The sequence below is a fragment of the Bombina bombina genome, chromosome 4 (assembly GCF_027579735.1).
Source record: "Bombina bombina isolate aBomBom1 chromosome 4, aBomBom1.pri, whole genome shotgun sequence".
NCBI lineage: Eukaryota > Metazoa > Chordata > Amphibia > Anura > Bombinatoridae > Bombina > Bombina bombina.
Genome location: NC_069502.1, coordinates 94,783,927 through 94,809,078, shown reverse-complemented (window position 1 = coordinate 94,809,078; position 25,152 = coordinate 94,783,927). Strand labels below are relative to the sequence as shown.

Sequence of the window (25,152 nt, the reverse complement as noted above, 5' to 3'; positions counted from 1 at the left end):
TACTGGGTCCTAAAAACACCTCATCCACAACTCTCCCTAACACTCTGTCACTGTGTGTGTGTGTGTATATATATATATATATGACGTCTAGTAGTTACTAGTGTTTTATTTCCCTTTAAAGGGAAACTGTCACATACTGCCCACCCCATGAGAGCAAATACTAATGTTATTGATCAGTTACCAAGCACCTTTCACTGAAAATATTTCTAAAAATCTTTTCTTGGTTTCAGGAATTATAAATATTCTACTTTTGTACCATATTTACTATTAGAAAAAGTATTAATGAATAAAAGAGACACAACAAGAATAAATATTTGTTATAGACAGAAATAAATAAATACATAACATACATACATATCCATAAATATACTGGTTATTTGTATAAGTAAATATATATTTTTAAATAAATATATTGCAACAAATATTGCTGCATAATTACTGTGCACTTTATGTGTTTCTGAACAATGTTTACTTTCTATTACTGTTATTTGCTACGTTTTGCAGAGAATAGATGGTCTCCACCTACATTATATGTTGGATAATGGGTCTGACGCAAGTGCAGCCAACAGTAACTATCTTCTTTGCCAATTTAAAGTTGTAGTTGCATCCTCTGAGCTCCCGACGCAGGACCAGCATCTCCTGTCTGATGGGGATAGAATTCATGCTGAAGTCCACGTTACCCTCAGAATCCAAACATCCATCATGCTGGCATTTAGCTTCAGCGATGACATGGGGGTATCTGTTCTGATCAATATCAAGACTGTAGGATAAAAACATATATTATATTAGATGCTGTATATCCATAGTACCTTGCTGCTTTTAGAATCCTGAAGAACAAGTCAATTCATACATATTTGAGATGTGCTCTACTTGTTTTCAGTTTCACCAGTGTGATCTACTGAATTAATTTTCAATAAAAAAAAAAATTGACTGAATTAAAACTGACTTAACACTGTTCTGGTGAAGGATTTTTTGGAGTTTTTGTAACTGGAGCTAGCAAAAATTTAAATATATATCCTATATAATAAAAGGCCAAGGGCTCCATGTACTAAGCCGTCAATTCATCCATCATTTTAGACGCGGATAAACTCGCCGTTACTCGCCGCGGGCGAAATGGTGTCCGCTGTCACTATGTACTAATAATCCCCCAATAAATAGACAAGTCTAGCCCGCCGCGAGCAGTGGCGGATTATTGATAAATTTGACGCCTCGCTCGCCGCGACTAAGCTGATGTACTTAACTTTCAGTTGAATTGTCTGGCCAATTATTAACACGTGACATGCAAGGTGTCACGAACATCATAGTAGTCGCGGGAATAGAATTTTGCTCCTATAAAAGTTCAACTTATCTAAACAACTTTATTATTGTTCAAAATTTTTTGAAGAGTGTTAACAGAGCGATAACAGATAACAGAGTGATAACAAATATTTTTGTAATATTTATTTACAATTTGGATATGGCTTCATCTGGATCTGATAATATATAAATATTAATATAAAAATAATTATAAAGATTGACAACTATACAATACAAATTTAAAATATAGATTACTCTTTAATTACAGTCGACAAATTTGGCGCAATTTATGTTCATGGAAATGAGAGACAAATTAGACGCCAGTTATGCTGTACAATGCTGATATTACTGCCTTTTATATATGTCTAGACTGGCGTCTAGATTGACTTTCCTATTGTTTTGTACCTTGCCCGCCACCTAAAAGGTGGCGAGGCAAAAATAACGAGGTGGGAGCGGAAATTGTAGCGAGCGGACAAATAGATTTTTTAGTACATTCGTTTTTGGCGAGTTGGTGGTCAAATGTGTCTAATTACAGTGAAAAATGGAGACGTAGCGAGGTTTGGCGGATAAGTACGCTCGCAATTTTAAAGATGCGAGTTTGAACATAGTTGACAACTTTGTACATATCAGTTTGCGAGTTTTGACGCGAGATTTGTTGCGGGTAGCTCGCTGACTGCTTAGTACATGGAGCCCCAAGTGTGTTTGTCCGAAGCTGTCATGCACAGTAGAGCCTGCGCACGAGGACAAACACACCTGGCGTGGCTGGGCGCGCGCATGAGAGGGATAGAGGGGAGAGAGATAGAAAGAGAAGGGGAGAGAGATAGTAAGAGAGGGGGAGAGAACAAAATAGATGGGAAAGTGCAAGAGAGGGGGGAGAGAGAGCAAAATAGAGGGGAAAGAGCAAAAGATATGGGAATGAGCAAAATAGAGGGAAGAGAGAGAGAGCAAAAGAGAGGGGGAGAGAGAAAATAAGAGGGGGAAAGAGAGAGAGCAAAAGAGAGGGATGGAGAGAGAGAGCAAAATACAGGTGGGAGAGAGTGCAAAAGAGAGGGGGGAGAGAGTGCAAAAGAGAGGGGGAGAGAGAGCACAAAAGAGAGGAGGGAGAGAGAGTGCAAAAGAGAGTGGGAAAGAGAGAGCGCAAATGAGAGGGGGGAGAGAGAAAGGGGGAGCGAGAGAGTGCAAAAGAGAGGGGAAAGAGAGAGCAAAAGAGAGGGGGAGTGAAAAAGCGCAAAAGAGAGGGGGAGAGAGAGAGTGCGCAAAAGAGAGGGTGGAGAGAGAGAGCGCAAAAGAGAGGGGGAGAAAGAGCAAAAGAGAGGGATGGGGAGAGATACAAAGCAAAAGAGAGGGATGTGGAGAGAGACAGAGCAAAAGACAGGGGGGAGAGAGCGCAAAAGAGAGGGGGAAGAGAGAGAGCGCAAAAGAGAGGGGGAGAGAGAGAGCCAAAAGAGAGTGGGGACAGATCGCAAAGAGAGGGGGAGAGAGAGAGCACAAAAGAGAGGGAGAGAGACAGCACAAAAGAGAGGGAAGAGAGAGAGTGTAAAAGAGAGTTGGGAGAGAGCGCAAACGAGAAGGGGAGAGAGCGCAAAAGAGAGGGGGAGAGAGAGAGTTTAAAAGGGAGGGGGAGAGAGAGAGCGCAATAGAGAAGGGGAGAGAGAGCGCAAAAGAGAGAGGGAGAGAGCACAAAAGAGAGGGGAGAGAGAGAGCGCAAAAGAGAGGGGGAGAGAGCGCAAAAGAGAGGGGGGAGAGAGCAAAAGAGAGGGGGAGAGAAAGCAAAAGAGAGGGGGGAGAGAGGGAGCAAAAAGAGTGGGGAAAGAGCAAAAGAGAGGGGAGAGAGAACAAAAGAGAGGGGGATAGAGAGAGCCAAAGAGAGGGGGTAGAGAGAGCAAAAGAGAGGTGGAGCAAGAGAGAGCGCAAAAGAGAGGGGGGGACAGCACAAAAGAGAGGGAGAGAGAGAGCAAAAGAGAGGGGGGAAAGAGAGAGCAAAAGAGAGGGGGAGGGAGAGAGTGCAAGGGGTGGGACCGCTGTATTGCAAAAAATGGCCCGTGTGAACGGGCTTTAGGACTAGTATATTTATATTAGCTCATAAACCAGAAAAAAAACATTCTTGAAATTGTTTTCCATTAACATAAAATATATAAATGTTACCTGTATTCCCAGGGTGAGGTGGAGCGTTTTCTGATGTCATTTGCCACATTATGGACTTGCCCGCTGATATTCAGGCTGACCCTCACTACTGGTGGAAATGCCATGCTTCTGGGTGGGCATCCTTTGTTGAGATGATGCAGATCTACACCATGGACAGACACTATTATACTGGCTCCCAGCATAACTAGTAACAATGGGATGTGAAACTGAAAGAAGGAAGGGAAGAAATAGTCACATTAGCATTGTCCACCTTGCTATCATTTCACAAGTTTATTAATACAAAATTGGAAACAAAAAGTTTTTCTAGTCCTTCAGATACTTACAAGACACTATTAGCAAAATTCAGATGATTAATAGCTTAAAAGGACAGTCTAGGCCAAAATAAACTTTCATGATTCAGATAGAGCATGTCATTTTAAACAATTTTCCATTTTACTTGTATCACCAATTTTGCTTTGTTATCTTGGTATTCTAGTTGAAAGCTTAACCTAGGAGGTTCATATGCTAATTTCTTAGACCTTGAAGCCCACCTCTTTCAGATTGCATTTTAACAGTTTTTCACCACTAGAGGGTGTTAGTTCACGTATTTCATATAGATAACACTGTGCTCGTGCACGAGAAGTTATCTGGGAGCAGGCACTGATTGGCTAGACTGCAAGTCTGTCAAAAGAACTGAAAAAAGGGGCAGTTTGCAGAGGCTTACATACAAGATAATCACAGAGGTTAAAAGTATATTATTATAAATGTGTTAGTTATGCAAAACTGGGAAATGGGTAATAAAGGGATTATCTATCTTTTAAAAAAATAAAAATTCTGGTGTAGACTGTCCCTTTAAACAATTGCATATAATATATATAGTAACACTTTAGTATGTGACCATATATGTACACTACTACTACTACTAATATTAATAACATAGAAAAATAGACATTAGAGTCAGACAGACAGACAGACAGACAGATAGATAGATAGATAGATAGATAGATAGATAGATAGATAGATAGATAGATAGATAGATAGATAGATGATAGATAGATAGATAGATAGATAGATAGATAGATAGATAGATAGATAGATAGATAGATGAATGATAGAAAGATAGACAGATGATAGACAGACAGATAGATAGATAGATAGATAGATAGATAGATAGATAGATAGACGATAGATAGATAGATAGATAGATAGATAGATAGATAGATAGATAGATAGATAGACAGACAGATAGGTAGATTGCTAGATAGATAATTATTTTTTTCAGAGAAAACAAAATGCTTATGTAGATGTCATTTCATGATGATCTTTAAATTCAACATAAATTGTGTTTACCTCCGGTCTATATTTTCTAACAGCTCTTCAGCTACAATATCACTAAACAAAACAAAGCTACTTCGGCTCCACAGCTTGCTGTTCTTTTATCTGATATTACTACTGTTATACAATCAAAGTCAACACAGTAATCAGCCTTTTATATAAATATTGCCAAATAACGCTCAATAACTAATAAGTGCTATATAAACTCCCTTAGATAGAATGTCCTCTCTCTTAACTACTGGTTGAACTGTCTGGCATTCTGTAGGTAACAACACCAGTAATATTAATACTTACCATTGTTAGCAAACTCATTGTGCGTCTTGTGCTCCTTCTCTATGTGATGAAAGAATTGCAGGTGAGTGTTGTGAGATGCTTGTGTCCTGACCCATTATTTTATAGGGACCTCTGCTTGCACAGGGGTTTCCACTGGTATCTGTAATGTGTGATTGCATTTTAATAAGTCTGTGGTTTTCCTCTGTGATTTTTTTTTTTCTTCTTCTTTTTTACATACAAAGATGTCATAGTCATCAAATGAGAGGAAAATATGAGGTTGTAAATCAGACACATTTATTCTTCCTGCATCTATACAGCACGTATTTGATTGACCAAGTCAGATATTATTAGCAATAGAACTAGGTAAAATAATATGAAAATATCCTCTTATTGACAAACTTATTTAGAATTTCCAGGGTAACCCATTCCAAAAACGTAAATGTTAGTATTGTGCCAATTATACAATTATAAAAATGAAACAATGAGGTAAAATGAATATATTTTACTCATGATGCCCTATGAAAGTATTTATATATATATATATATATATATATATACACACACACATACACATTACACTTACATTGCATTCAGAAAGTATTCAGACCCCTTAATATTTTTTTAATTTTGTTATGTCTTTTGCTAAAATGTTTTACTTTTTTAATTTATTTTTTTTATAAAGCTTCACTCCATACCCAATAATGGCAAAACAAAACCCAGACTTTTGATAACTTTGCAAATGTATTAAAAAGAAAAACTGAACTATCACATTGACATAAGTATTCAGACCCTTAGCTCAGCACTTAGTCGAAGCACCTTTGTGACTAAAGCCAAATATAGTGCAATAAGCTTTGTTCACCTAGATTTGGGGACGTTCTGCAATTCTTCTATGGATTTGGGGCTATTCTGCCATTCTTCCTGTTGAAAGGTAAACCTTCAGCACAGTCTGAGGTCCTGAGTGCTCTGGACCAGGTTTTCATTAAAGATATCTCTGTATTTTGCTGGGCTCAGCTTTTCCTCAACCCTGGCAAGTCCCCCAGTCCCTGTCTCTGAAAAATACCAACACAGCATGATGCTATCACCACCATGCTTCACCATTGGCATAGTTTTGCACAGGTAATCAGTGGTGTCTGGTTTCCTCCAGACATGCCGCTGGGAATTGAGGCCAAACAGTTCAATTTTCAGACAAGAGAATCTTGTTTCTCATAGAATGAAAGTCCTTTGGGAGCTTTTTTTGCAAATTCCAAGCTGGATTTTATGTGTCTTGCAATGAGGAGAGGCTTCCGTCTGGCCACACTGACCATAAAGCCCAAATCAGTGGAGTGTTGCAGTGATGACTGTCCCATCTCTACACATGATATCTGGAGCTCAACCAGAGTGACCATTTGGTTCTTGGTCAGAGTTCCAAACAGCCTCTGGAGGCAACATAAGCACAAAAATTGTACTTCTGTAACTTTATGAAATGGGTTTCTCTGAAGAGAGAGGAAAGAGAAAAAAGTCAAGAGAGAGAAAAGAAAAAAGAGAGAGATAAGAAGAGGAGAGAGCAATAGAAAATAGGAGATAGAGGATGATAGAAAGAAGAAAGGAGGATGGGGAGAGATAGAAGAGAGTAGGAGAGGGAGAGATAGAGAAAAAGTGGAAGAAAAGAGGATAAGGAGAGATAGAAGAGAGGAGGAAAAGGGGAGAGAGAAGAAGGAGGGGGGAGAGGAGATAGGAGGAGAATGAGAGATAGATAGAGAGAGAGAGAGAGAGAGAGAGAGAGAGAGAGAGAGAGAGAGAGAGAGAGAGAGAGAGAGAGATAAGATCATATGAGAAGAGAGGGAGATAGGGAGAAGGAAGAAAAGGGGTGAGAGAAGAGAGGGAGGGTAAGAGAGAAGTTAGAAGGAGAGAGAGAGAAAAAAAAGAGCAGGAGAGAGAGAAGAGAGGGAGGGAGAGGAAATAGAAGGAGATAGAGAGGAGAGGCTGAGGTGGTATTTCTTATAGAATCCTCAACAAATTCAGATGAAAAAAAAATTAGAAATGGGGCAATTCTGGCAACGAGAAATTTAATTTTTAGAAAATGGAGGGACCCCTCAGTACCTAGTATTCAAGAAATTAAAAATTATATGAAAAAACAATGTATTATTGAACAAATGGATGTATCCTTAACTTCGGAAAGGGAAGTGATCTCATTTTTTAAAAAATGGTCGGCCTTTATAAAAATATTTTCGCCAGAAGAAATAAATCAATTAATATACCCCTTTAGATACACAGAGATAGTCCTTTTGGGTCTATGGTAATAGTTAGATTTATATTCTTCCAATACCCATATTTGTGCAATTTATATTTGCCTCTAAGTTCTTCCCCTCTTCCCTCCTCTTCTTTCTCTTTCCCCCTTCTCCCCCCCCCCCCCCATCCTTTTTTTTTTTTTTTTCTCTCCCCCCCTTTTTTCCTTGCACCCCTTTTTTTGGCCAACCTTAGGTTAAATAAGCTGCGTTGGGTAGATAATATATACCTACCCAGCCTGAAGGAACAAGATGGATAAGGAAAACTGATAAATAATAGAAAATAAGAGGCTTCTATTACTGTTTAGCATTTTATTAATGCAGACAAAAAGATTACAATGTTTTGGCATATCTTCGTTTTGGATGATGAAGGATCAATACTAGCCAATTTTCTGTTTTCTTTTTTTCTTTTTTCTTCTTTGTGTCTGTATTTTCAAGTATTGATGATTTGATGATATTAATGTTTAAAGATTGTATTTTCTTATTACTTTGCCTTAATAAAAAAAAAAATTAAAAAAAAGAAAAAAAAATAGGAGATAGAGGATGATAGAAAGAAGAAAGGAGGATGGGGAGAGATAGAAGAGAGTAGGAGAGGGAGAGATAGAGAAAAAGAGGAAGAAAAGAGGATAAGGAGAGATAGAAGAGAGGAGGAAAAGGAGAGAGAGAAGAAGGAGCGAGGGAGAGGAGATAGGAGGAGAATGAGAGATAGATAGAGAGAGAGAGAGAGAGAAAGAGAAAGAGAGAGAGAGAGAGAGAGAGAGAGAGAGATAAGATCATATGAGAAGAGAGGGAGATAGGGAGAAGGAAGAAAAGGGGTGAGAGAAGAGAGGGAGGGTGAGAGAGAAGTTAGAAGGAGAGAGAGAAAAAAAAAGAGCAGGAGAGAGAGAAGAGAGGGAGGGAGAGGAAATAGAAGGAGATAGAGAGGAGAAGGAGGAGGGAGAAGAAAAGAGGAGAGAGAGAAGAGAGGGAGGGAGAGGAAATAGAAGGAGACAGAGAGAGATGAGAAGAGGGAGGGAGAAGAAAAGAGGAGAGAGATGAGAGACACAGAGTGAAGGAGAAAGAAGAGAGAAGGGAAGGGAGAACATTTATCTAATCTTCCTATAGATCTTTTTTTTTACTTAAATGGATACTAAACCCATTTTTTTTCTATTGATTCAAATAGAACATTTCATTTTAATCAACTTTTCTAATTTACTCCTATTATCAATTTTTCTTGGTTCTCTTGCTATCTTTTTAAATTCAGCACCATGGATAGTGCTTGCTTATTGGTGGCTACATTTAGCAAACCAATGAGCAAGCATAACCCAGATTCTGAACCTAAAATGGGCTGGCTATTAAGCATTATATTCCTGCTTTTTAAATAAAGATAGCAAGATAACGAAGAAAAAAATTATAATAGGAGTAAATTAGAAAGTTGATTAAAATTGCATGCTCTATCTGAATCATTAAAACAATGGGTTTAGTGTCCCTTTACTCAAAAAATGTATCCCTCTTTAATTTGTTCCCAATGATCCACTTTACCTGCTGGAGTGTATTAAATTGTTTACAAGTATTTCCATTACCCTTATATTGGCATTTGAAATAGTTGATTTAGCCTGTGGTATCCCCACCTATCCTGAAAGTTTTGGCCTTAAGGCCAAGCTGTGTAAACACAGCCAGTAGAAGAAATTACACTCTTAGTGGGGTATAGAAGAGATAAGGTTATAAAATGTTCTCTCCAAGTATTAGTGATTGGTTTATGCACATATATAAGATAAAGAAGCATGTACAGGGAGTGCAGAATTATTAGGCAAGTTGTATTTTTGAGGATTAATTTTATTATTGAACAACAACCATGTTCTCAATGAACCCAAAAAACTCATTAATATCAAAGCTGAATAGTTTTGGAAGTAGTTTTTAGTTTGTTTTTAGTTATAGCTATTTTAGGGGGATATCTGTGTGTGCAGGTGACTATTACTGTGCATAATTATTAGGCAACTTAACAAAAAACAAATATATACCCATTTCAATTATTTATTTTTACCAGTGAAACCAATATAACATTTCAACATTCACAAATATACATTTCTGACATTCAAAAACAAAACAAAAACAAATCAGTGACCAATATAGCCACCTTTCTTTGCAAGGACACTCAAAAGCCTGCCATCCATGGATTCTATCAGTGTTTTGATCTGTTCACCATCAACATTGCGTGCAGCAGCAACCACAGCCTCCCAGACACTGTTCAGAGAGGTGTACTGTTTTCCCTCCTTGTAAATCTCACATTTGATGATGGACCACAGGTTCTCAATGGGGTTCAGATCAGGTGAACAAGGAAGCCATGTCATTAGATTTTCTTCTTTTATACCCTTTCTTGCCAGCCACGCTGTGGAGTACTTGGACGCGTGTGATGGAGCATTGTCCTGCATGAAAATCATGTTTTTCTTGAAGGATGCAGACTTCTTCCTGTACCACTGCTTGAAGAAGGTGTCTTCCAGAAACTGGCAGTAGGACTGGGAGTTGAGCTTGACTCCATCCTCAACCCAAAAAGGCCCCACAAGCTCATCTTTGATGATACCAGCCCAAACCAGTACTCCACCTCCACCTTGCTGGCGTCTGAGTTGGACTGGAGCTCTCTGCCCTTTACCAATCCAGCCACGGGCCCATCTATCTGGCCCATCAAGACTCACTCTCATTTCATCAGTCCATAAAACCTTAGAAAAATCAGTCTTGAGATATTTCTTGGCCCAGTCTTGACGTTTCAGCTTGTGTGTCTTGTTCAGTGGTGGTCGTCTTTCAGCCTTTCTTACCTTGGCCATGTCTCTGAGTATTGTACACCTCGTGCTTTTGGGCACTCCAGTGATGTTGCAGCTCTGAAATATGGCCAAACTGGTGGCAAGTGGCATCTTGGCAGCTGCACACTTGACTTTTCTCAGTTCATGGGCAGTTATTTTGCGCCTTAGTTTTTCCACACGCTTCTTGCGACCCTGTTGACTATTTTGAATGAAAAGCTTGATTGTTCGATGATCACGCTTCAGAAGCTTTGCAATTTTAAGAGTGCTGCATCCCTCTGCAAGATATCTCACTATTTTTTACTTTTCTGAGCCTGTCAAGTCCTTCTTTTGACCCATTTTGCCAAAGGAAAGGAAGTTGCCTAATAATTATGCACACCTGATATAGGGTGTTGATGTCATTAGACCACACCCCTTCTCATTACAGAGATGCACATCACCTAATATGCTTAATTGGTAGTAGGCTTTCGAGCCTATACAGCTTGGAGTAAGACAACATGCATAAAGAAGATGATGTGGTCAAAATACTCATTTGCCTAATAATTCTGCACACAGTGTATATACAATGTTTTTTTTATATATTTATTTATATATACCAACAGTGAAGGCAAATTAGACATGTTATGCTTACAATATCCATACACCTCACAGGGTGTCATCAGTACAAAAAAGAACAAAACAATGAAAAACAAGAAATACAGTCAAAACACTATATAATGGCAATGTATGCCCATTTCGTCCATCTTGCAATGGATTAAATCAAAAGTAGGACTCCTTCTTATACTGTTGGTGGATTTTAATTTAAATAAAATAACCAAAACCTGGAAGATGAAAGAAAAAAACACGCTGCAAATAAATTGTTATCTCTCTCACTCCCAACAGCCCCACCCCCTTACCCCCTCCCCCTCCCAACCCCATGCCCCCCATCAACCCGGGCGGGCCCCGGCGCACGTCCTCTTTGTAAAATAATTCTAACTATAACTCCCTATATCCCGATATCCAAGCTGCCGGGAAATCACCTAGCAAGACCAGCTCAGCAAAACTATCTGAACTCAAAAATGGATACAAAATAGTCTTCTGGATGGATAATGAATATGTCTTAATTATAGGTAACCATCCTATCAAAAATCTCAGAATTTCCCTTTCTTTTGCTTCTCTAAGATGGAATGATTCAAAAATTATTTGAGTATGAATTTCTTTAATAAAAACAGAGAAGCCTGGTACCTTTTTGCTTTCCAATGTTTTAATACAAGTTGTCTAATGAGCAATATAATTGTATTCAGGATATTTCTCTGCAATGAGCATTCATAAATGGAACAGTTAAGAAAGAAGACGCTTTCTGAATCAAGATGAATATTTACTTTGTATAGTCTATTGAGCCAAAAAACGACCTTCTTCCAAAATTAAACTCTGTATATTACTTGGTATTTCTCTAGGGGAGATATGTAACAAAGCTTTTACAGAGAAGGGGGAGACATAAACGTTTTCAATTTGATCCGTGGAAAACCAATTCGTTTCTGCTAGCCAATCTATAGCAATTTTAGCTAAAGCTACAAGGTTATAGAACTTAATGTTAGGTGATGCTAATCCGGCAAATCCACGTGTTTGCATTTGTTTCTCTAATGCAATACGCAATTTTTTCTTACCATACCAGATGAATTTAGAAAAACTGGAGTTTAATTTCTGAATGTCTGTTTTATTTAATATTAATGGCAAATTCTGTAATGGAAAGAGAAGCCAAGGAAAGACAATACTTTTAATAAGGCTAATCCTAGCTGAAATCAACAGCGGGAATGCTGCCCAAAGTTCCAAATCTGTTTGAATTTTCTGTAGCAATGGTTAAAAATTAAGTCCATACCATCTTTGTGGGTTCCTGTGTAAATATATCTCAAGATATCTAAGAGAATCCACTTCCTTAAACACCTTGTTTGCTATACAATAACCTGTTTTATGTATCCACATCAGTTCACTTTTATTATAATTCACCTTGTAGCCCGAAAACGAGCTAAAAATATTCAAACACTCTAACACTAGTGGGATAGCCTTAGTTGTATTGTAGAAACAAATTAAGAGGTCATCAGCATACAATAGTGTTTTGAGGGCAATTTTACCCACAGAAATTCCCTCTAGCTTATCTCTTAGCCAGATAGCCAGGGGTTCTAATGCTAGATTGAAGAGTAGTGGAGACAAGGGACAACCTTGTCGAGTACCTTTTTTTAAAACTATCCCAGGTGTTAAAGTGCCATTAATCCGATTTTTTCAAGTATCTTGAATAAATATCCCCACTCAATAGAGTCAAATGCCTTAACCGCGTCAAGGGTTAAAAGTGCTGTATTGTGTTTAAATTGTTTACCATTGCCTCTACTTATGTTCCATATATAATCCAAAAGGGTTATAATTTTCTGCATATTTTTAGATGCATTCCTTGAGGCCATAAACCCTGTCTGATTAGGATGGATAATCTTTTCAAGGCATGTATATACAATGTGATAAAGTAATGAGATCTGATTATACCTGCAGCTGGTAAAAAAAGTAATTGGAAACATTAAGGAAAAAAATATTTTATAGTATACTGTCCCTTTAATGGACAGTCTACTCCAGAATTTTTATTGCTCAAAAAGATAGATAATCTCTTTATTACCTGTTCCCCAGTTTTGCATAACCAACACAGTTATATTAATATATGCTTTATCTTTATCATTACCTTGCATCTAAGCCTGTGCAGACTGCCCCCTTATTTCAGTTCTATTGACAGACTTGCATTTTTGCCACAGGAGTGAGCACAATGTTATCTATCTGGTATACATGAACTAGAGCTGTCTACATTTTTCAAAATGTACTGATATAAGAAGCAGCCTTCAAGGTGTTAGAAATTAGCGTATGAGTCTACCATGGTTTAGCTTTTAACAAAGAATACCAAGAAAACAAAAAAAAATTGATGACAAAAGTAAATTGGATATTGTTTAAAACTGCATTCCCTATCTGAATCATGAAAGCTTTCTTTTGACTAGACTGTCCCTTTAATTTCAAAATCAACCAAACCAGTTAATTTGGGTTTATGTATGGTGATTGTTAATTTATAAAAGACACACACACACATATATATATATATATATATATATATATATATATATATATATATATATATATATATATATATATATACAATCACCGGCCACTTTATTAGGTACACCTTGCTAGTACTGGGTTGGACTTGCCTTAATTATTCGTGGCATAGATTCAACAAGGTGATGGAATTATTTCTCAGACATTTTGTTCCATATTGACGATAGCATCACGCAGTTGCTGCAGATTTGTCGGCTGCACATCCATGATGCAAATCTCCCGTTCCACCACACTCCAAAGCTGCTCTATTGGATTGAGATCTGGTGACTGTGGAGGCCATTGGAGTACAGTGAACTCATTGTCATGTTAAAGAAAACAGTTTTAAATTATTTAAACTTTGTGACATGGTGCATTATCCTGCTGGAAGTAGCCATCAGAAGATGGGTACATTGTAGTTATAAAGGGATGGACATGGTCAGCAACAATACCCAGGTAGGCTGTGGCATTTAAACGATGCTCAACAAAGGGGCACAAAGTGTGCCAAGAAAATATCCCCCACACCATTACACCACCACCACCAACCTGAACCGTTGATACAAGGCAGGATGGATCCATGCTTTCACATTGTTTACGCCAAATTCTGACCCTGCCATCTGAATGTCGCAGCTGAAATCAAGACTCATCAGACGAGGCAACATTTTCCCAATCTTCTATTGTCTAATTTTGGCATGCCTGTGCGAATTGTAGCCTCAGTTTCCTGATCTTAGCTGACAGGAGTGGCACCCGGTGTGGTCTTCTGCTGCTGTAGCCTATCTGCTTCAAGGTTTGACGTGTTGTGCATTCAAAGATGGTATTCTGCATAACTTGGTTGTAACGAGTGTTTTTTTGAGTTACTGTTGTCTTTCTATCATCTCAAACCAGTCTGCCCATTCTCCTCTGACCTCTGACATCAACAAGGCATTGTTGTCCACACAACTGCTGATCACTGGGTATTTTCTTTTTTTTCAGACCATTCTCTGTAAACCCTAAAGATAGTTGTGCATGAAAATCCCCGTAGATCAGCAGTTTTTGAAATACTCAGGCCAGCCCATCTGGCACCAACAACCATGCCACGTTCAAAGGGGCATATGTATCAATGTACGAGTGGACATGATACGAAGTAGCATATCATGTCCGCTACACATCGCTACACACCGATAAATACCAACAGCATATGCTGTCGGCATTTAATATTGCACCAGCAGTTCATGTGAACTGCTGGTGCAATGCCGCCTCCTGCAAATTTGCAGCCAATCGGCCTCTAGCAGAGGGGGGCAATCAACCCGATCGTATTCGATCAGGTTGATTTCTGTCCTCCGCCTCAGAGTAGGCGGACAAGTTATGGAGCAGTGGTCTTTAGACCGCTGCTTCATAACTTCTGTTTCCGGCGAGCCTGAAGGATCGCCGGAAACAAGGGGCCTCAAGCTCCATACGGAGCTGGATAAATATGCCCCATAGTCACTTAAATCCCCTTTCTTCCCCATTCTGATGCTCAGTTTGAACTTCAGCAAGTCGTCTATACCACATCTAGATGGCCAATGAGTATATATATATATATATATATATATATATATTAAACGTATATATATATATATATATATATATATATATATATACAAAAGTATTTACAAAGTATGAGCTAATTTGTTAAAGTTACACAGAAATTGTGAATGCATAATCAGGATTTGAAATCAAAATCCCAAATACACTGCTGTATACAAAATAAAATACAAGATACAATACAAAGCTTAAATGAAATAAAATGTAATCTGAAGTCCAAATTGATATAAAATATTAAGCACAAAGTGTAAATGCAGCAGAACTGCCATGTCATGCAGTGCTATATTGCACTAGGCTTATCTCTCCTTCACATACAGAAATGCAGGGAATGTGCCTTTCAGAAGTAAAGCAAAATCTGCCTTTTACATTTTTCACTAGAGATCTCGCAGTGCTGGAGGGCCATTTTAGAATATCTCACCTGAGCAGAGAGATTTTGAATATCAGGTCCTCTGTGAACATGAAGGTACATTAAAAAAAATCAAAGTGTAAATAGGAGAAGATATGAATTACTTTATAAATTCTGGGTCAAGTGCATGATTCTGATTCAGTGAAGACAGCAACAAAATTATGATAGAGGTTTACTAGAGTAATGGTAATCTCCAGGTTATATGTCATTATATGGGGCACATTCTCACTTTTTATTAAAGGGGCACTAAACCCAATTTTTTTTCTTTCATGATTCAGATAGAGCAGCAATTTTAAGCAATTTTCTAATTTACTCCTATTATCAATTTTTCTTTATTCTCTTGCTATTTTTATTTAAAAAGCAGGAATGTGATGCATAGGAGCCGGCCCATTTTTGGTTGAGAACCTGGGTTATGCTTGCTTATTGGTGGGTAAATGTAAGCATCCAAAAAGAAAAGGGCTATCCATGGTGCTGAACCTAAAATGGGCTGGCTGCTAAGATTTACATTCCTGCTTTTAAAATAAAGATAGCAAGAGAACAAAGAAACATTGATAACAGGAGTAAATGAGAAAGTTGCTTAAAATGTCATGCTCTATCTGAATTATGAAAGAAAAAAATTGGGTTCACTGTCCCTTTAAAAGTGATATATGGAAGCCACTTAGCTACAGCAACTCCTACACACAGCATAGTTACCCTACTCTGACCACCTACTCCTTCCTCTCTACAGTATTACATTTTTAATTAATTAATTAATATTTTAAAGATTCCTAGAAAACATAAAACAAATATAACCTTTTTAACCTTTTTATTTTAAAAGATTAAGCAAATGTGATTATGAAGTGTTACATCAAATGAGCAGGATCATTATAAAACAAACAAACATTGTATAGCTTTTTGAAAGAACATGCCAACACAATATCAGGTGACTAAGATCATTATCATTAATTGCATGCTAATTACAAACACAACATTTACTGATTCTTTTGGCTGGTAAAGTAAATGCTAAATTCCTTTTTGTAGTAAAACCGCCCACATTCTCAACCTTCTTCTCAGAAGCCAGCACTTGGTAACTCCACCTGCTCCGCCCCACTACTTCTCCTTCCCTCTGAACGGAAGCCAGCACACGGGCAAACCTTAGAGCAGGGGTTTTCAAAGTCTTAGCTGGTGGGCCTCCCCTCTGACAAAATGTACAAGACAGTGCCCCCCCTCCATATAATAGATGTTACTTTACTTTATTTTGTCTCTTTTAATAACATTGTTGAATTTATTTTTAATTTGGTGAATTTACATTTGTTCCAGGATTCACACACAGCTCTCAAGAATGTTTTCATTTGCACTTTGTTACTCCTGTGTTAAAAGCATGTTACAGAAATGTAATGCAGTGTCTGAGCGATTTTAACCACATCCTGCCCTTCGCCTTATTCCACCATGACATGGCAAGTGTCATTGTCCACTCTTAAAAATGTTCTATGTTTTGCCAAAGTCAGCTGCTGCTTGCGGTTTCCATAGGATAGTGCTAATGTTCCTGCGCCTCCCCTTAGGGTCCCAGTGCTAGCGACCCTACACCTCTATGTGTTTAAACCCTGCAAATGGGTTACACATAGGAAAAGTACCACTCCGGCCACTAAAAGCAATGCTGGGCCCAAGCAGAAACCGCTGCTAAGCTATTGCACAGCAGTATCATGTGACTAACACAGCCGAATGGGTAAGATGCAGATTCAGCTCAGGACCAGCAGTGCTCTGTGGGTCCCAAATGGTACATTAACCTTTGCAGGGTTAAACGTATTAGGTGCAGCATTGCTAGTCTTACAATGGCTGCTCTAATGAATCAGATCATTTAATTGTTCAACTATAATGGCCCTCTAATTTGTTCCAAATGACCCATTTCAAGTGCTATAGTATATAAAAGAGGCATAAAAGTTAAAATTAAACTTTCATGGTTCAAAAAGCCCATGCAATTTTCAATTAACTTCAAAAACCTAGGTAGGCTAAGAAGCAACAAGGCACTAAAGGAATCTAGCTGGTGATTGATGGCTACACACATATACTGGGGTTAAACACATAAGGGTTAATTCCAGTCTTTCTTGTATGATTCCAATAATGATTCATATTAAAGGGATACAAAACCAAACATTTTCCTTTTTTTAACCCCTTAATGACCACAGCACTTTTCCATTTTCTGTCCGTTTGGGACCAAGGCTATTTTTACATTTCTGCGGTGTTTGTGCTTAGCTGTAATTTTCCCCTTACTCATTTACTGTACCCACACATATTATATACCGTTTTTCTCGCCATTAAATGGACTTTCAAAATATACCATTATTTTCATCATATCTTATAATTTACTATAAAAAAAATTATAAAATATGAGGAAAAAATGGAAAAAAACACACTTTTTCTAACTTTGACCCCAAAAATCTGTTATACATCTACAACCACCAAAAAAAACATATGCTAAATAGTTTCTAAATTTTGTCCTGAGTTTAGAAATACCCAATGTTTACATGTTCTTTGCTTTTTTTGCAAGTTATAGGGCCATAAATACAAGTAGCACTTTGCTATTTCCAAACCACTTTTTTTCAGAATTAGCGATAGTTATATTGGGACACTGATATCTTTCAGGAATCCCTGAATATCCATTGACATGTATATATTTTTTTTTTAGAAGACATCCCAAAGTATTGATCTAGGCCCATTTTGGTATATTTCATGCCACCATTTCACCACCAAATGCGATCAAATAAAAAAAAATTGTTCACTTTTTCACAATTTTTTTCACAAACTTTAGGTTTCTCACTGAAATTATTTACAAAAAACGTATGCAATTATAGCATACATGGTTGTAAATGCTTCTCTGGGATCCCCTTTGTTCATAAATAGCAGACATATATGGCTTTGGTTTTGCTTTTTACTAGTTAGAAGGCTGCTAAATGCGACTGCGCACCACACGTGTATTATGCCCAGCAGTGAAGAGGTTAATTAGGGAGCATGTAGGGAGCTTCTAGGGTTAATTTTAGCTTCAGTGTAGTGTAGTAGACAACCCCAACTATTGATCTAGGCCCATTTTGGTATATTTCATGCCACCATTTCACCGCCAAATGCAATCAAATTAAAAAAAACACAACATTTTTCACAATTTTAGGTTTCTCACTAAAATTATTTACAAACAGCATGTGCAATTATGGCACAAATGGTTGTAAATGGTTCTCTGGGATCCCCTTTGTTCAGAAATAACAGACATATATGACTTTGGCGTTGCTTTTTGGTAATTAGAAGGCCGCTAAGTGCTGCTGCGCATCACACGTGTATTATGGCTAGCAATGAAGGGGTTAATTAGGTAGTTTGTAGGGAGCTTGCAGGGTTAATTTTAGCTTTAGTGTAGAGATCAGATTCCCACCTGACACATCAGTCCCCCTGATCCCTCCCAAACAGCTCCCTTCCCTCCCCCACCCCACAATTGTCCCCGCCATCTTAAGTACTGGCAGAAAGTCTGCCAGTACTAAAATAAAAGTGTTTTTTTAAAAAAATAAAATACATTTTTAGCATATTTACATATGCTACTTTGTAGGATCCCCCCTTAGCCCCCAACCTCCCTGATCCCCCCCAAAACAGCTCTCTAACCCCCCCCCTCTGCCTTATTGGGGGCCATCTTGGGTACTGGCAGCTGTCTGCCAGTACCCAGTTTGCAAGAAAAATTGGTTTTTTTTAATGATTATGTTATTTTTCTGTAGTGTAGCTTCCCCCCCCCCCCCCACAGACCAATCCCCCACCCCCTGATTAAAGTATTTATATATATATTTTTTTAACTTTATAACTTTTAATACAAACTTTTTTTCTGTAGTGTAGCGGTTCCCACCCGCTCCCTCCCCGTGCATGCGCCCGCCCCCGCCCTCCCGTGCACGCGCGCCCATGCGCGCCTCCGATTACCCCCCGCCCACGATCCCGCCCCCCTACACATCATCAAGGCCATCGATGGCCGCCACCCGCCTTCCGAACCGGCTCCCACCCACCAACGAATTTAGCCGGTGATGTCCGGTGCAGAGAGGGCCACAGAGTGGCTCTCTCTGCACCGGATTGCTAAAAAAGGTTATTGCAGGATGCCTCAATATCAAGGCATCACTGCAATAACCGGAAAGCAACTGGAAGCGATCAGGATCGCTTCCAGCTGCTTTCCAGACCAAGGACGTACGCCACACGTCCTCGGTCATTAAGTGTATTTTTTTTGAGGACGTGTGGCGTACGTCCTTGGTCGTTAAGGGGTTAATCGGATAGAGCAGGCAATTTTAAGCTACTTTATAGATTACTCCTATTATCAATATTTCTTCGTTTTCTTGGTACCTTTATTTTAAAAAGTAGGAATGAAAGCTTAGGGGTCAAACCATTTTTGGTTCAAATCCCTGGATAGCGCTGATTGGTGGCTACAATATCAAAACTCCTATTATATTTGATCTCCCTTTCCCCAAAATGGCACAGTTAGTGAGTGCACACAAAAACCTTATAAAGGTCATGATATCAGATGTTTACATTACAGAGCCTTACACGTCCTGAGAGCCAGGGAGTAACAACTCCTAAAATTGTACTAAGGCTCTTAGCCTTTTGGATTATTCAACTTCATCTATATATAAATGCCCCATTCGTGTGATCTAAAAAGTGTGTGTCTGGCGTCTCAGTATTCAGTATCAGTTGAATCCTAAATTACAAATAAATGTTTTACCCCTGCCATTTAAAAATGTAATCTTGTGCATCCATCCTCAAGCCCAAAGGCAACTATTAGCCCCTCATTGGTTTTAACTTGCTTTCATTAACCAGAGCGTATAGCTTATATACACATACATACAGTGTGGGTGTGTGTGTGTGTGTGTAGAAAACAATATTAATTGTAAGGGGGATGGAAGTCTTGGTGAGATCTCACACTTTTTTGTAGGACTTGACCCCTGCCGTTAAAGGGACACTGAACCCAATTTTCTTTTGTGATTCAGATAGATCATTCAATTTTAAGCAACTTGCTAATTTACTCCTTTTATCAAATTTTCTTCATTCTCTTGGTATCCATATTAGAAAAGCAAGAATGTAAGTTTAGATGCCGGCCCATTTTTGGTGAAAAACCTTGAGTGTTCTTGCTGATTGGTGGATTCATTTAACCGACCAATAAACAAGTGCTGTCCAGCGGCTGAACCAAAAACTAGCTTAGATGCCTTCTTTTTCAAAGAAAGATAGCAAGAGAACAAAGAAAAATTAATAATAGGATTAAATTAGAAAGTTGCTTAAAATGGCATGCTATATCTGAATCACAAAAGAAAAAAATTGGGTTCGTTGTCCCTTTAAGCTGCAAAGGGCTCTATATGTTCTATGTATTGTGTATTTTGACATTTTCATCACCATTGTTAGCCCCTCCAAATTTTAAGTTCTAGAACCAGCACTGGGTGTGCAGAGGTGCCCCATGTAGCCAAACAAGCTCACTGGTAAGGAGGGCTCTGGGGAAATTTTGTGCATCAATTTGTAATGATTGGTTTTTAATAGTAGTCTAATACCATAAACAGTACAGGGAATTTGGCAAACATAAAGGTCCATAGAAATAGATTCACAATAATTTGAATATACTGGCAGAGGACTGAGTTGTCTTCTTCTATAACAAAAGCAAACATTAATAATTATTGTTGTATTTAAAGGTGAAACCTTGCAAGAATCTCTTGGCTGGCTAAGCAAAATAGGGCTTACAGTGTTAGGGTTGTCATTTCTTAAAATACTGGGTCCTAGAAACACCTCATCCACAACTCTGCCTAACACTCTGTCACTGTATATATATATATATTACATCTAGTAGTTCCTAGTGTTTTATTTCCCGGTAAAGTGAAACTGTCACATACTGCCCACCCATGAGAACAAATGCTAATGTTATTGATCAGCTACCAAGCAGTTATCATTAAAAATATTTCTAAAAAGCTTTTCTTGGTTTCAGAAATGATAAATAATTTACTTTTGTACCATATTTATAATAAGAAAAAGTATTAATTAATAAAACAGACACAGCATGAATAAATATTTGTACTTCTTTACTGAATTCCACAACAATAAACAGAAATAAATAAATAAATACATAACATGTTTGTATAAATAAATATATATATTTAAATAAATATAATGCAACAAATATTGCAGCATAAACACTGTGCACTTTATGTGTTTCTGAACAATGTTTATGTTCTCTTACTGATATTTCCTAGGTTTTGCAGAGAATAGATGGTCTCCACCTACATTATATGTTGGATAATGGGTCTGACGCAAGTGCAGCCAACAGTAACTATCTTCTTTGCCAATTTAAAGTTGTAGTTGCATCCTCTGAGCTCCCGACGCAGGACCAGCATCTCCTGTCTGATGGGGATAGAATTCATGCTGAAGTCCACGTTACCCTCAGAATCCAAACATCCATCATGCTGGCATTTAGCTTCAGCGATGACATGGGGGTATCTGTTCTGATCAATATCAAGGCTGTAAGATAAAAACATATATTATATTAGATGCTGTATATCCATAGTACCTTGCTGCTTTTAGGATCCTGAAGAACAGTGGAATCCATACATATTTGAGATGTGCGCTACATGCTTTACCAGTGTGATCTACGTAATTCATTTTCAGTAATAAAAAAATGGCTGAATTAAAACTGACTTATCACAGTATTGGTACTGGTACTGGTTTTTGTAACCCTGGGGCCGTTATCTCTAATGTATGAATGTGAAATATGAAATTAGTTATTGTGGTTTATAATATCTTTATATATATATATAAAGATAGATAAAAATGTCTGGAGCTAGTGAAAATTTAAATATATATATTTTTCCTTATAAACTGGAACAAATAATTCTAGAATTTGTTTCATTAAGAGAAAATATATTAATTTTACCTGTAATCCCAGGGTGAGGAGGAGCGCTTTCTGATGTCATTTGCTACATTCTGGACTTGCCCGCTGATATTCAGGCTGACCCGCACTACTGGTGGAAATGCCATGCTTCTGGGTGGGCATCCTTTGTTGAGATGATGCAGATCTACACCATAGACAGACACTGTTATACTGGCTCCCAGCATAACCAGTAACAATGGGATGTGAAACTGAAAGAAGGAAGGGAAGAAATAGTCACATTAGCATTGCCCACCTTGCTATCATTTCATAAGTTTATTAATACAAAATTGGAAACAAAAAGTTTTTTTCAGTCCTTCAAATACTTACAAGACACTATAATCAAAATTCAGATTATTAATAGCTTAAACAATCGCATATAATATATATATATATAGAGAGAGAGAGAGACAACAATGTGAATAAAGGATACTTTTACTAAGTGCTGTGGACTATTACGGTATTTCTATCTAGTTCTATGACTTTGAGGGTATAGGTAGCTACCCTTGTCTTCATCGAGCACTACGAGTTACTCTCTGCTGTATTACCATCTCTCTCTCTATATATATATAGTAACACTTTAGTATGTGACCATATATGTACACAACTACTACTAATAATAATAATAATAACAGAAAAATAGGCAATAGATACAGACATAGCGATAGATAGATAGATAGATAGATAGATAGATAGATAGATAGATAGATAGATAGATAGATAGATAGATAGATAGATAGAAAGATAGATAGATAAATAGATAGACAGATGATAGAAAGACAGAAAGATAGATAGATAGATAGATAGATAGATGATATTTAGACAGACATATAGGTAGATAGATAAATGGATAAATAGATAGATATATGGATAGATAGATAAATAGATAGATAGATAGATAGATAGATAGATAGATAGATAGATAGATGATAGACAGATAGATAGATAGACAGATAGGTAGATTGACAGATAGATAGATAGATAGATAGATAGATAGATAGATAGATAGATAGATAGATAGACAGGTAGATTGCTAGATAGATAATTATTTTTTTCAGAGAAAACAAAATGCTTATGTAGATGTCATTTCATGATGATCTTTAAATTCAACATAAATTGTGTTTACCTCCGGTCTACATTTCCTAACAGCTCTTCAGCTACAATATCACTAAACAAAACAAAGCTAATTCGGCTGCACAGCTTGCTGTTCTTTTATCTGATATTACTACTGTTACACAATCAAAGTCAACACAGTAATCAGCCTTTTATAAAAACATTGCCAAATAACGCACAATAACTAGTAAGTGCTATATAAACTCCCTTAGATAGAATGGCCTCTCTCTTAACTACTGTTTGAACTGTCTGGTATTCTGTAGGTAACAACACCAGTAATATTAATACTTACCATTGTTAGCAAACTCATTGTGCGTCTTGTGCTCCTTCTCTATGTGATGAAAGAATTGCAGGTGAGTGTTGTGAGATGCTTGTGTCCTGACCCATTATTTTATAGGGACCTCTGCTTGCACAGGGGTTTCCACTGGTATCTGTAATGTGTGATTACATTTTAATAAGTCTGTGGTTTTCCTCCATGATTTTTTTTTCTTCTTTTTTACATACAAAGATGTCATACTCATCAAATGAGAGGAAAATATGAGGTTGTAAATCAGACACATTTATTCTTCCTGCATCTATACAGCACGTATTTACTTAACCTAGATATTATTAGCAATATAACTGGGAAAGTAATATGAAAATATCCTCTTATTGACTAACTTATTTAGAATTTCCTGGGTAACCCATTCCTCAACAGTAATGTTAGTCTGGTGTCAATTATACAATTATAACAATGAAACAATGAGGTAAAATGAATACATTTTACTCATCATGCCCTATAAAAAATAAAGTGAGATACTGTACATATATAAATATACACACACACATACACATACAGTGTATTCAGAAATTATTTGGACCCCTTTTGTATTTCTATATATTTCTATATATACACACACATACATATATGCACATACATATATGTGTGTATGTATGTGCATATACAGTTGTGCTCATAAGTTTACATACCCTGGCAGAATTTATGATTTCTTGGCCATTTTTCAGAGAATATGAATGATAACACAAAAACTTTTCTTTCACTCATGGCTAGTGTTTGGTTGAAGCCATTTATTATCAATCAACTGTGTTTACTCTTTTTAAATCATAATAACAACAGAAACTACCCAAATGACCCTGATCAAAAGTTTACATACCCTGGTGATTTTGGCCTGATAACATGCACACACGTTGATACAAAGGGGTTTAAATGGCTATTAAAGGTAACCATCTTGATAAAGGCCCCTGGCGGCTGAAACGCATAGAATTTGCTTACTGACCGTGGACACGTATTAATTCAACCCCCGGTTTGGTATCGTTAGTAGATAGGACAGGTACATTGAGCGGTCACAAAACTTTATTCTGAGGTGTCTCTGGATGTGTAATCCCTTTCCCAGGACCTACTTATATGGACCCACTTTGATTATTTTATCTGAATACAGGGTTAAAATAAAGTCTTAAGAACAAAAGTACATTTGAATAGAAATATTTCTGAATTTTAACCCGGACTTGATTTCATCACAGCGAGGAACACTGTTCTAACCGTTTGCCATAGACTCTGAACACTCATTGTGTTGGACGAACCACAGTGCAGGAACAAGTTCACGGAGAAAATATCAGTTTTTCACAACAAGTTCCACACTCGATGTTTTACCACAAGGAACCAGAGAATAAACTTGAACCTATATACGGATCATCTTATTGCCGTACAACACTGTTGCGAAAACCATAAAGGATACAGGTTTCCAACACATGTGTTAACATTCCATTTGATACATTTAAATTTACTTGTTACTTTTGTATATACACCCTACCTCATTTTTACTATTGCCTTTTATGTAGTATTAATTATACTTGGTTAGTGAAACATTTATCATTGTTTTTATCTTTGTAGTTTAGAATATGTATTTTATCAATGCCGGCATCACATTTTTAATTTATCTAGTATTAATTGTTAGAATATTCATGTATTAATTGTCATTTAATAAATTTCATAACTTGATCCAATAT

At 37.4% G+C, this 25,152-nt stretch overlaps 2 protein-coding genes across 2 annotated transcripts; both read right to left on the bottom strand.

Annotated features, from left to right (window-relative positions):
- Positions 1-522: 522 nt before the first annotated feature.
- Positions 523-6,132, bottom strand: LOC128656916 (interleukin-17A-like). The gene is made up of 3 exons (XM_053711089.1): positions 5,998-6,132; positions 3,442-3,647; positions 523-760 (listed from the first exon to the last, which is right to left on the bottom strand). Exons 1-3 carry the CDS (start codon positions 6,130-6,132, stop codon positions 523-525), a joined length of 579 nt encoding a protein of 192 aa, XP_053567064.1.
- Positions 6,133-6,209: 77 nt separating this feature from the next.
- On the bottom strand, positions 6,210-23,455 carry LOC128656915 (interleukin-17A-like). Its single transcript, XM_053711088.1, has 4 exons — positions 23,438-23,455; positions 22,039-22,244; positions 21,393-21,626; positions 6,210-6,441 (listed from the first exon to the last, which is right to left on the bottom strand). Exons 1-4 carry the CDS (start codon positions 23,453-23,455, stop codon positions 6,210-6,212), a joined length of 690 nt encoding a protein of 229 aa, XP_053567063.1.
- Between the last annotated feature and the right edge of the window lie 1,697 nt (positions 23,456-25,152).

What these genes read in the sequence shown, in the direction of transcription:
- LOC128656916 (XM_053711089.1), bottom strand. Translation starts at nt 6,132, where the DNA reads ATGCCAATGGTGAAGCATGGTGGTGATAGCATCATGCTGTGTTGGTAT. An exon ending in ATATCTTTAATGAAAACCTG is followed by an intron (nt 3,648 to 5,997) that starts GTCCAGAGCACT and finishes TCCTTCTTTCAG; the next exon opens with TTTCACATCCCATTGTTACT. An exon ending in ACCTCACCCTGGGAATACAG is followed by an intron (nt 761 to 3,441) that starts GTAACATTTATA and finishes TTTATCCTACAG; the next exon opens with TCTTGATATTGATCAGAACA.
- LOC128656915 (XM_053711088.1), bottom strand. An exon ending in TCCTCACCCTGGGATTACAG is followed by an intron (nt 21,627 to 22,038) that starts GTAAAATTAATA and finishes TTTATCTTACAG; the next exon opens with CCTTGATATTGATCAGAACA. An exon ending in CCCATTATCCAACATATAAT is followed by an intron (nt 6,442 to 21,392) that starts GTAGGTGGAGAC and finishes TTGCCTCCAGAG; the next exon opens with GCTGTTTGGAACTCTGACCA.